The 12,669-nt window shown below is 47.2% G+C and overlaps 1 protein-coding gene and 1 pseudogene across 3 annotated transcripts in view; one reads left to right on the top strand and one right to left on the bottom strand.

The window, feature by feature from the left end:
* The window catches only part of SYNJ1 (synaptojanin 1), an 85,310-nt gene that overhangs the window by 26,281 nt on the left and 46,360 nt on the right, over window positions 1-12,669 (top strand). For all 3 annotated transcript variants that reach the window (XM_036242575.1, XM_036242576.1, XM_036242574.1), the window contains exons 4-8: window positions 2,457-2,682; window positions 3,772-3,855; window positions 9,372-9,433; window positions 10,201-10,297; window positions 11,361-11,530. In XM_036242575.1, coding sequence (XP_036098468.1) covers window positions 2,457-2,682; window positions 3,772-3,855; window positions 9,372-9,433; window positions 10,201-10,297; window positions 11,361-11,530 — 639 coding nt within the window. The remainder of the gene's footprint in view (window positions 1-2,456; window positions 2,683-3,771; window positions 3,856-9,371; window positions 9,434-10,200; window positions 10,298-11,360; window positions 11,531-12,669) is intronic.
* Window positions 7,671-7,771, bottom strand: LOC118617958 (annotated as a pseudogene).

Here is a 12,669-nt window from a genome sequence, read left to right as displayed (position 1 = left end):
CCTCAGCAGTTCAGACCCAAGGTGTCTCCTCCTACAGTGCTGCTCTCCTGAACTTTCACCATCTGTCTCTCTGGCCCTCAGTAGCACCGTCAGGTTGGACCCGTTTGCCCTGGGGGTCACAGGGCTCAAAGTCAGCAACAGCCTCAAGACAGCAAACTAGCTAGAGCAACGACTTGGTCACCTTCTGGCTCACGTGTTCGGTTCTTGGCCCAGAGCAGTGGGAGTGGGGAGGGGAGAGGGCCATGGGAAAGGAGCACTGGAGGCAGAGACGTGGAACCCAGCAGAGGAGGAGGAGCGGGAAGGAGGGGCGCAGGTGAGGGAACAGAGTCCTGGCTGCTCGTACCAACCCTCCATCTGTCCAGTGAACAAGACATTGAAGTCCCAGGACGAGGTGAAGGAAGGCGTTGCCGTGGGCTGAGGGCAGCTGTGCTCACTTTCCCGCCTGCTCCTTCTCACCCCCGGTTCCTCAGATCCAGAGAGCACTTTTCCTTCCGGAATCTGGAGTCCGAGCAGGTGTGCTCTTTAATCAGAAGGAATGGGTCACGTATCTTTTCATTCTGTGAGGGTAACTTTTGACCCCAGATTGAAGGTTTACACAGCAGTTTGCCCAGACGTGTGCAGAGGCGGGCACATTTAGAGACTGCACGGAGGGTTATCCAGTAGGAGGAAGGTTAAACACAGGGAGGCTGAAACAACACGGGTGAGTTCGCTCATTTCACACTTTCCAGTTTTGCTAAGGATTAGCATTGTCGAGCCTCACTTTGCATAAGAAAATGAAAGCTTTAAGAACTCATGTTTGTTACACATACTCTTGCAGTTTAGTAGAAATCTCCAGGATGTAGCCAAGTCAGCTTGTCGCTGCAGGAGACTGCAAATACCTGTCATAGAAGCCGGTGGTTTTCCTCCACTGGAGCCTGGAAGCCGCTGCCATTAGAGGTGTTTGTAGTTTAAATAGAATTAAAACAGCCACACATTCACTGCAAAGAAAACTGAAAACTGACGGTGCAGGGAGAAACTCTGCCTGAACGAACGCATGGGATCCCACACACTGTTTCAGTGGGGACACCCGGGTCTCCTGTCCCTCTGTTGGGACTGGGCCTCCCTGTGGTGTCTGGATGCACTGGGTCACAGTCTCCTTCAGCCTGCCTCAGGTCAGTGCAGGGAGCAGGTTATGGAACCTTGTTGTATTTTCTAAAATAACTGGCCCTGGCCGGTTTGGCTCAGTGGTTAGAGCATCGGCCTGCAGACCAAAGAGTTGTAGGTTCGTTTCCGGTCAAGGGCACGTACCTAGGTTGCATTTTGTCCCGGCCCTGGTCGGGGTCGGCAGGAGGCAACCAGTCGATGTGTCTCTCTGGCATCGATGTTTCTCTCTCTCCTCCTCCTCCTCCTCCCTCCCACACTATCTGAGGATAAATAGAAAAATATCCTTGGGTGAGGATTAAAAAATAAATAAAATAAGGACTGGTAATTGGATTCACTGTTCTCCTGGTGGTGATTTCAGCACCTGTTCACGGCCCGCATGCTTTCTCATGTGGGTGAGGAGGGGTGTGGCTGGGCTCCCAGAGCTGCATGTGACCAGCATCTGCTATTTCCCCTGCAGCCCGAGTCCCAGGAGGAGGGGTTGGGGACTGCTGGACATTATTGACATTAATGACCCCAATCTTCAAGAAAATGCTGTTCATTGTTTTTATACCTTTAAGACAAGATGGTTTAGAGCACTTAGGAAAGGTTTCCACTTACTCCAGTAGGAGGGTTTTAAAACTCAGAGAGCCAAGCTCCAGTATCACAGAAAATCCCCTGTGTGAGGCACCTCGTTATTTGAAATACCAGGTAGAAAGTTTCTGCACAGGATTCTATTTTCCTTGGTGCTAGATGGGTTAGGAGCTCCCCAGGTGTTCTTTGGAGAGACTCCTGAGGAGGTGGCAGCAGGATGGGAAGGTGGCCGGCCTGGCGGGGCTCCAGTGTCCCTGCTCCGGGGTTTGACAGCCTCGGCCTTCTGCACATTGTTTGAGAACAACTGCTCCGAGTGTTGGGGAGCCAGGCCCGTCTTTCACCTAGAACACTAAAGTATTTAGTGAGGGAAAACAGGCATGCGTTAAGACATGGCTCTTTAAATTTAAATGCATTAAAGTTTAGCCTTATGAAATTCAAGCCTTAAAAGCAGAGCTTTATAAAGTGGGGTGGGATATGGAAAAGTTAGTTATAAATACATTGTCTGAAAGACGACAGGAATGGGGCACAGATACCAAAACCATGAAAGATAGGCTTCTTTCTTGTGGACCGCAGGCCTGCCCAAGGACCTCATTGCACAGCCCCGTCCTCTGACGCCTAGCACACCACCTGAGAAAGAACGGACGCACTCCAGGTGCCTTTTCACCCACTAGCATTAACGCGATGTCCTAGGAGTACAGTGCGGTCCAGAACTCGGTCGGTAATGGCTCCCCCTCTCTCTGCAGGAACCAGTCTTTGCACCTGCATCTCAAGCACTACGGTGTGAGCTGTGACGACTGGCTGTTGCGCCTCATGTGTGGGGGAGTAGAGATCAGGACAATTTACGCCGCTCACAAGCAGGCCAAGGCTTGCCTCATCTCCAGGCTGAGCTGTGAGCGAGCGGGCACCAGGTTTAACGTCCGGGGAACGAACGATGACGGTCACGTCGCTAATTTTGTAGAAACAGAACAGGTGTGTAGTGTCTTATGTCGCTTAATTCGTGTGTGAGTGAGGGGCACAGCAAACATGTTTCACTCAGGACTGTGTGTCATGTTATGGCTGTTCCCAGCTACTACTGGCGCTCAGATAAGGAGCGGAGTCTTGCTGCCAGGTGGCATGTAAGGGCCCTGTCCCCGCACTGAGCCAGCCTCCTCCTGGACGCAGTGCCCCGTCCCCGCACTGAGTCAGCTTTTCCTGGAGCTAGCCCACTGGGAAAACGGCTTCTGTGACATAGAGTCAGTCCCGTCTCCCACACATGGGCATACGAACCGTCTAAAATAAAAAGTTATGGTATTGCCCTGGCCGGTTTGGCTCAGCGGTTAGAGCATTGGCCTGCGGTCCGGAGAGACCCGGGTTCGGTTCCCGCTAAGGGCACGTACCTCGGTTGCAGTTTGTCCTCGGCCTTGGTTGGTCGTGCGGGTGGCAGCCACTCGATGTGTCCCTTTCACATCGATGTTTCCCTCTCTCTCTCTTCCTCTCTCTCCCTCCTCCTCTGTCTGTACAAAAAATGGAAAAATGTCCTCGGATGAGGATTAAAAAAAAATAAAATAAAAAGTTACGGTATTTTTGGCTGTGAAACTATATACTGTAATTGTAAATTTAGTCCGTGCATTGAACCCAACTCAGATCTTCAAATCCCTTTAATATTTAAAAAATATAAGTAACTAAAAAGACATTATGTGAAAATAGAAAAATAAATGTATAAAATATTGAGATTTAAAAGGAATTTCTTTTTAAAAGCTGTGATTCTTATGCTTATATTTTTAATATTTTCCTGGTTAATATAGGGAGGGACAAAAGTAGGTTTATAGTTATGAATACATAAAACTCAGAGTTTATTCTAGTATTATTGTTATTAATTATTGTATTATTTTCCACATGAACAAATGTAAACCTACTTTTGCCCAACCTGTATATATAGATTTTTTGTTGGGACAATTTGTATAGGAGCAATGGATCATAACATATAACTAGTGTGCAGACATGTTAGTAAATTTGTATTCTAATGTGGAGGTAACAGCTTTGTCTGCAGAAATATTTTATACATGTTTTTCTCTGTAGGTTGTGTACTTAGATGACTCTGTTTCTTCCTTCATACAAATCCGGGGTTCTGTTCCATTGTTCTGGGAGCAACCAGGGTTGCAGGTAGGTATTTGACAGTGTGGTGTTTTTTTTTTTTTAAATCTTTATATTTTTTAAGTTTACATGATTGTTAGTTCATTGGACACTTGTATTATTCAATCTAATAACATCAGCTAGATTCATAAACGAGGACTTAAGTGCAGAATTCCTGGAAATGTTAGATACTTTTTCCCTGTAATGTTCTTTCAAATATCTAGAAATCCAGCCACTGTGTTCAATATTAAAATTTTGATGTTTTCATACTACACTGATTTTTAAAGTGTTTCCACGTTGACTAGTATCTTGGTCTCTGTAGGTGGAAAAACATCATAGTTGAGACACAGCTTCTGAAACTAGACTTCTCAGTTTGACTGTGACTCTTCCACTGCTCTGTGTGACCTTGGGCAAGTGATTTACCGTTGGCAGCATAGTGCCCGGCACAGTCAGCCCCGTAGAGGGCTCCCTGTGGTCCCCAGCATAGTGCCCGGTACCGTCAGCCTGTGGAGGGCTCACTGTGGTCCCCAGCATAGTGCCCGGTACCATCAGCCTGTAGAGGGCTCACTGTGGTCCCCAGCATAGTGCCCGGTACCGTCAGCCTATGGAGGGCTTACTGTAGTCCCCAGCATAGTGCCTGGTACCGTCAGCCCCGTGGAGGGCTCCCTGTGGTCCCCAGCATAGTGCCCGGTACCGTCAGCCCCATGGAGGGCTCCCTGTGGTCCCCAGCATACTGCCCGGTACCGTCAGCCCCGTGGAGGGCTCCCTGTGGTCCCCAGCATACTTCCCGGTACCGTCAGCCCCGTGGAGGGCTCCCTGTGGTCGGCTCCCTGTGGTCCCCAGCATAGTGCCCGGCACCGTCAGCCTGTGGAGGGCTCCCTGTGGTCCCCAGCATAGTGCCCGGCACAGTCAGCCCCGTAGAGGGCTCCCTGTGGTCCCCAGCATAGTGCCCGGTACCGTCAGCCTGTGGAGGGCTCACTGTGGTCCCCAGCATAGTGCCCGGTACCGTCAGCCTGTGGAGGGCTCCCTGTGGTCCCCAGCATAGTGCCCGGTACCGTCAGCCTGTGGAGGGCTCCCTGTGGTCCCCAGCATAGTGCCCGGTACCGTCAGCCTGTGGAGGGCTCCCTGTGGTCCCCAGCATAGTGCCCGGTACCGTCAGCCTGTGGAGGGCTCCCTGTGGTCCCCAGCATAGTGCCCGGTACCGTCAGCCTGTGGAGGGCTCCCTGTGGTCCCCAGCATAGTGCCCGGTACCGTCAGCCTGTGGAGGGCTCCCTGTGGTCCCCAGCATAGTGCCCGGTACCGTCAGCCTGTGGAGGGCTCCCTGTGGTCCCCAGCATAGTGCCCGGTACCGTCAGCCTGTGGAGGGCTCACTGTGGTCCCCAGCATAGTGCCCGGTACCGTCAGCCTGTGGAGGGCTCACTGTGGTCCCCAGCATGTCTGCTGCTGGAGTTGCCCTTTGTTGTTCATAGTGGCCTGTCAGCTTGAGGGTATTCTCTGGCTTGCTTTCTGATTAAAAAAAAAACAACTTTCCTTTGTTGATATAAATGTCTAATCTTTCAAGTATAAGATATTTATGTAAGAGCACACTATTGGCACAAAATCACAGTGTGATTTTGCATTTTATTTTTTTTCAAAAGTCTTTAGTCCTTAGGTGTAAGTTGCATTCGTTTGAGGCATCCAGTGTGTGCTGTCTGGTAACTTCTGTGCCTCCGTCTGCAGCATTGAGAACATGGACAGGCAGAGACTTTGCTGCTTTTTAGTTCACAGCAGATCTCTGACATTCCAGGACGGTTATTATGGATTGCAGACCCCTCAAACTTTTTCAGCAACGCAGTCCCCTGGGGACAGGCTAAGGTGGAGGAGGGTTCAGTCTCGCGTTGCTGTGCTGAGATTCTCGGGTGCTCTTGGAGACTGGGCTGACTGGCGTGGTTCCCTCTGCACATCGGTGCACTCAGTCGCTTGGGAGGGAGCCATCCCTGCGCCACTTCCCCGGCTGCCTGGTCTGGGCAGGGCGTCCGCAGCGTGTGCTGTGGGGTCCCGAAGCCCTGCCTGCAGCCCGGCCGTGCTCTTGCTGTGGCCACAGGCTCGGTGAGAGAGCCTGGCCCCCTGCTCAGTCCTCGGCCCGCGGTCCTGCTGCCTTCTGTGCTCTTTCGGTAAATTACTTCATGAGGTTGGATCCTGAGTCATTACCTGAGGGACCCTCCGTGGGCGGGACTTCCTTTCTGCTTCCTTCTGTGTTCTGTGGCCTCACACACAGTCAGGCTGCCGGATGCCACGTGACCGTGGGCTAAAACCGTGCCGTTCTTGACAGAGTAATTTCTGAGATGCCGACAGTCCAGTAGCTCTGAGTCACGCTCACTGAGCTGGCCTGTAGATGGGCTGGGTTGAGCATTGGGTCAGTGGTTCTCAATTATTTAGTAGTGTTGAAAGTCAGCCTGTCTTTGAACAGGAATAGATTAGTTTCATGAGTAGGGTCTTTTATCCTTTTCCCCCACTACTCTATAAGAGTAGTTAATAGAGGGATGAAATATATAATTGATTTTAAAAACTGGAAGATAGATGCTGACTTAAAAATAAAAATATCAAGTTCAAAAGTTAATTTCCCCATAGAAGACAAACAGAGACCTTGGACTCAGGGTGATTATCAGTGGTGATGGGGTGTCCTGTGCATTCTTGGGATGGAGCTTATTTGGGGGACCCTTGAAGTCATCGTTGCCCAGGGAGATGACCCACTTCAGGAGCATGTGCAGGACGCCTTAGGCGGGTCTCTTGTCTTGCCTCATCTCCATGATGAAGTCCTCGAGGTTTCTTAATTAAAAGGTTTAAAGGAATCATGTGACTTTAAAATGCGCACTTCTGGCCTCAACTATTTCACATCAGCTGAAAGAGAACCTCCTGGAGTGGGGTCAGGGATCTACATTTTTAACTAAGTTCCCTTCAGGTCCACTTTGAGAACTTTGTTGTGCAAGACCTGTTCTGATGACCTCGAGCCGCCAGTCCGCCAAAGCCCCGGTGACACTGAGCCCGGGAAGGTCTTCCTCGTTTATCCTGCCCTGCGGACTCTCACAGTGTTACAGCTCGTCTCCTCCTGGCTCTCCGGCAGTTCTTTGAGTTTTCCCCCTTCCCGCTTTTGATGCATTATGCTCATGAGATCTGGGCAGCCCTTGCTCACGATCTGGCTTCCCCCAGCCGTCCAACTCCACGCCCTGCTCCTTTCTAGCAGGGACCCTCCTCCCCACTCAGTCTCATCGAGTGCGTGCCAGTCACAGCTGCACGCTGATCTCATGACATCCTGAGACCTGCCCTGGCTGGTGTGGCTCAGTGATTGGAGCGTCGGCCTGCAGACCAGAGAGTTGTGGGTTCGATTCCGGTCAAGGTCACGTACCTCAGTTGCCGTTCAGTCCCCGTCGTGCAGGAGGCAACCAGTCGATGTGTCTCTCTCACATCGATGATTCTCTGTCTCTCTCCCTCTCTCTCTATCTGAAGATAAATGGAAAAGTATCCTCGGGTGAGGATTTAGAAAAAAAATCCTGAGTCCTTCCAGTATACAGTCCTCTGTACGAGGTGTGTGGCCTTGTGGTGCGAGGAACTCGGAGACTAGAATGACACGGAAAGAGCTTTGTGCCCTGTTCAGTGGGCAGGCCTCTGCGGAAAAGGTAGATGCAGTCTGGGCTAGTCCCAGGCCTCGCGAGTTCACAGGGTGCTACCCAGGAAGGATGGTGTTGTAAGTGCTGGCAGCTCACTCATTTTACTTATGATTTCTCTCTGAAGTTATTAGCATTTGTCATTTATAGTGTTACTCTGACATATTACTGCATTATATTATAGCTAATATTAGTCTTTTTTTAAATATGGAACGCTTCACGAATTTGCATGTCATCCTTGCACAGGGCCTAATCTTCTCTGTATCATTCCATGTTAGTGTATGTGCCGCTGAAGCGAGCACACTAATATTAATCTTAAAAGATAGTAAAATTATGAGCTCAATGTCTTGAATAGTGTTGCACGCTGAATTTTTGGTCAAATTCTCAGAAATATGTGAGCATGAAACAGTAATGTTGGAAAATGCTGTTTCGTATCACCCAATTAAGTGGTTTTCGAAAAATGTCCTTGACATAATAGCGTTTTTATTACATGATTTTTTTCTTTTTCACTGAGTGATGAAACGCAGTCTAGCTTGCCCAGTAGAGTGCTGTGTGTGCATGGGGCAGGGTACCGGGACAGCCACAGCCGCTGCCCGGAGAGCGGAGAGCTGGTGTTTTGTCACCTCTTGGCAGTTGAGAAGACTGCACAAGATAAATATTAATGATAAACACAATACTAAGTTTTGGACTTTTTCTAGAATTATAGGCAATAACCTGAGATTGTGCCAAAGAAAAAGTACTGACTTGTGCCGAATTGTCTGCCATGTAACATGCTTACGGTCCTGGAGCACTGAGCTCTCAACGTTTGACATTTTACACAGGCTCTTCTGCAATATAAAATGAAACTGACTATAGATGTGACATCAGTCTAATCAATGTCTTATTTAAAGAGAGAACGTACCATTTGTCAGGACGGTCTTAGATCGTCTCACTTTTCAGGACAGAAGGGAGAACCCTGAATGAATGATGATACCGTTCACTCAGTTTGGGGGTTGGCCGAGCATATCAGAGCTTATTCACAGTGTTTGCTGAGCTGCATACCCGACTGGCAGCTCTCCTCCACGCCCTCTGAAGCCCCCTGTCCCAGGTTAGCAGGTGAGCCCTGGGCAACGCAGGCCCGGAGGCTCAGAGGGTGGTGTCACAGATGAGGTTCAGGAGATAATATTGTCTTTCTTTTTGACATCTGTTATATATTTCTCAACTCTGCCTCATCTGTAAAACAAAATAGCAATATAAAATAAACTATAACAAAACAAATAGTTTCCTTTTTGTTTAATTTTCTTAACCCAGGTTTTTGATTCTGCAAAATATGCTGTTACTATAGTTGTGCGGCTCCGAGACTGACTTTGGAAAGTCTCTTCCCAGGAGCGGTCCCTTTAATTCGCTGGCCGTCTGGGTGAGAGAACAGAACAGCGCATTGAGCGTAACAGAGAAACGCGTCGCCATCGTGCTGGCAGGCAGCTTGCAAGAGGAGGGATGTAGGGATCTTTTTTGACATTAGTGATGTCGACCTAGTAGGACAAGTTATTTCACTGGGCTGTATTTGTTTTCTTAGTTCCCAAATGGCAATGATATCTGTTGACTTACACAGGGCACGGAGTGTGAGTTTCAAACAAGGTAACGTATATGAAAGCACTTTTAAAAATATTTTCACAACTAAAATTTTCTGTTAATTTACAAATGTTTCATAGTGGTCTAACTTCTAACTCTCTTTATATGGGGTTGCATTTTTTTTTTAAATAAAAGGGAGGAGAAACTCCTAGAATCTGTTTTTTAAAGAATATCATTAATGACAGTTCTCTGACATACTGCTCTGTGTTCAGAATTATTGCGTCTTGTAAGCAAGATTCATGTCTTATCTCACCTTGGCTTTGGTGTGACTGAGCATCTTTCTTGTCCTAGGTGGGATCGCATCGTGTCCGCATGTCCAGGGGTTTTGAAGCCAACGCTCCAGCCTTTGACAGGTGGGACGGGGTCTCTGACTCGGCGCTCCCAGTTCTGATATTGTTAAGCAGTGGCACTACTTGTAATTATATTTACCCTTTTGGGCTCTAAAATTTCTTCTGACTCCCTAGTCTAACTGGAAATGATGCCTCCTAGTGTTAGGGCGTGTAGCAGAGGGAGCACCAGGTGTGGGGTCTGGGTCTCGGCCTTCGTGCTCCCTCCACGGGGCTGGGGCTGTGGCTGCCGAGAGCTCGAGCCACCGCCACATCCAGATGTGCTGGGGTGTGAAGTGTGCGCTGGATTTCAGGCAGATCAGTATTACCTGTCAGTATTTTTCACACATGTCGATGACACGTTTGAATGATATTGTAGCTGTACTGGGTCGGGAGCTCACGGAGGGTGTGATATCCTCACGTGGGAGGGGCAGCCCTACACCCTCTGCACCCACTGCCCGGTCAGCCCAGTGGGAGACTAGTGTTCTCAGGGCTGGTCCAGCAGCAGCCGCTCCGGGTGAGAGGGGGCCCCGGGTGAGAGGGGGCCCGGGGCCCGGGTGAGAGGGGCTGTCTGACCCGCGCCTCCAGCGCTGTGGGAGCCTAGCGCTCGTCCTCAGAGTTCACTGGGTCTCCGCACGTGCAGAATTCAAGACCCTGTGGAACGAATTTGTATTCAATTTTGCCAGTTCTGTGAGTTTAAAGGGAACTATATAGGTTCTGATTAATAATGGATTCTTATTTATTGAAAAAAATTTTAGATAATCACTGACGTGCTTATTTTCTTTCTTTAATAGGCATTTTAGAACGCTTAAGAATTTATATGGTAAACAAATAATAATAAATTTGCTTGGATCTAAGGAAGGTGAACATATGCTAAGTAAGGCCTTCCAGGTAAGATTGGTATTTTTAAAATAATACAGTAGAGTCATTGAATTCTTCCAGGAAGTAAATGACTCCCTAGAAAAAGGCTGGGTGCTTGTTGGAACCATTAGCTCTTGGGACTGGACTTAGGGTGATGTTGCTGAAGTTGGGGTTGTGGGAAGCTTTCGAGGCTGTTGACACTCTTCTCAAATGGGCTTTTTTACGCTGTGGAGAAGCAGAGTGCCCCTCCCCGAAGTGTCCTTCTGTCCCCGTAGGAAGGTCGCAGGCAGTGCCCTCCTGGGTCTGTTCATTGCGTGCCTGCTTCCTGGAAATGGTCATTGTTCCCACCTGTGAGATGGTGACGGCCACATCGATATGCACGCGAGCGTGTGCCTTCTTGTGCTGGAGAGAGAGAAAGTTGAGACTTTCAAGTAAAAAATAAGGCAAAAAAAATCTGACTTCTAAAGAAAAAATATTCTTCATAAACACTTATTGAATCAATAATTAATGTAAATTATCACGTTACATAGAATTAGAAGCTTAAACAAAATAGTTAAAGAACATTTTCTTAAATTTAATCTTGATATACTCCAGAATTAATTATTTGGTTATTTTGTTTGAACCTTGTGAAATAAATATTGTTAATAAATAGATGATATTTCAGAGAATGACTTTATGGTAAACTTTTAAAGCGTTTGTATGTATTATATAAAGATATAAAAATGAATTTCATATGTTTTATAGGCTTTGTCTTAAAAACACAAGTTACTTTATTTTGAGATTCTATAATAGATACAGTTATTAAATTTGGATTGTAAAAACTAAAATGCTAGTGGTTGGAAGTAATTTTTATTTTCTAAACCAGATGAGAAGGTTGAGTTCTCTGAGGGCCCGTCGCTAGGCCCCGAGGGGCGGTGCAGGAGGCCCAGGGAAGTGTGCCCTCAGATGTCTCAGGTCATTGTTCCTCTCGCCGCTGGTGCTGGTGGCAGCCCTGGGAGACTAGGGTTGAATTTCAGTGTGAGGCCCCACCGATGACCCGGGTGGACGGACCTCACTCAGGCGCCGATATGATGGATAACCCTTTCTACTTCAGAGCCACCTAAAAGCTTCTGAGCACGCTGCCGATGTCCAGATGGTGAATTTCGACTACCACCAAATGGTCAAAGGGGGGAAGGCGGACAAATTACACAGTGTTCTTAAACCTCAAGTCCAGAAGTTTCTAGATTATGGATTTTTTTATTTCGACGGAAATGATGTTCAAAGGTTTGACTTGTTCTGTTTCTCTTTTCTTTACATTGGAACTTTGCTATAATTTAAAAATTATTCTTAACATTGAACTCTTAAATTTCTTGTTTTAAAATCAAAGTTTATAGTTAAGCTATCTTTCTTTATTATACTTGACTTTAGGCTTGTTTTTCTTTCTTTAGAATTTACTATTTCCTGACTTTCCTAAGGACAACTACATGCAAATAGAAGTAAAGGATGTTACTTATTGTCTGTTTCAGTATACTTTAAATCTTTAGTTTTTGCATATAAAGTAGAGGAGAAAAAGTATTGAAAGATTGAAATAAGGAATATAGCTTGAGGTAAACTTTAGTAAACAAAGCTCAAAATTTTTCATGTACAATATTTAGTATCAGCGCTATAGAAACTTTGTAGGACAGTCAGTCGAGATAATAGATCTTAGGTTTTTAAAAATTGTTCCTTAAAAATTTGATATCCTCTATGTGTAAAGAAGTATGGTGTTATAAATAGTGTATGTTTAGCTCCTAACTCCTGGCCTAATTAAAAATAAGTGGGTATTGCCCTGGCTGGTTTGGCTCAGCAGTTAGAGCCTTGGCCCACGGATCAATGAGTTGTGGGTTCGAGTCTGGTCAAGGGCACATACCTCAGTTGCAGTTCATCCCCGGCCCTGGTCAGGGTCATGCAGGAGACATTCATTGTGTCTCTCTCACATCAATGCCCCTGCCACTCTATCTGAAGATAAATGGAAAAATATTCCTGGATGAGGATTGAAAAAAAATGCTTGGGTGTGGATGAATGGATAGATAATGTGATAAAGAATACATGGGAAAACGTTAACAGGTGTAGGTCTGGTGGTTATGTGGGTATTCTCTGTAAAAGTCTTTCGTCTTTCTTGTGTGTCTGAAAATTGTGATATAAAAAGTTCAGGGGAGAAAGTGAGTGCTACCTTTTTTTTTTTTTTTTCTTATCCTCACCCAAGGATATTTTTCCATTTTTTGTACAGATAGAGTGGGAGGGAGAGAGAGGAAGGGAGAGAGAGAGAGAGAAACATCGATGTGAAGGGACACATCGAGTGGCTGCCACCCGCACGACCCAACCAGGGCTGGGGACAAACTGCAACCGAAGTATGTGCCCTTAGCGGAAACCGAACCCGGGTC

Source organism: Molossus molossus, unplaced genomic scaffold (genome assembly GCF_014108415.1).
Source record: "Molossus molossus isolate mMolMol1 unplaced genomic scaffold, mMolMol1.p scaffold_m16_p_5, whole genome shotgun sequence".
NCBI lineage: Eukaryota > Metazoa > Chordata > Mammalia > Chiroptera > Molossidae > Molossus > Molossus molossus.
This window is presented reverse-complemented; position numbering and strand designations above follow the sequence as displayed.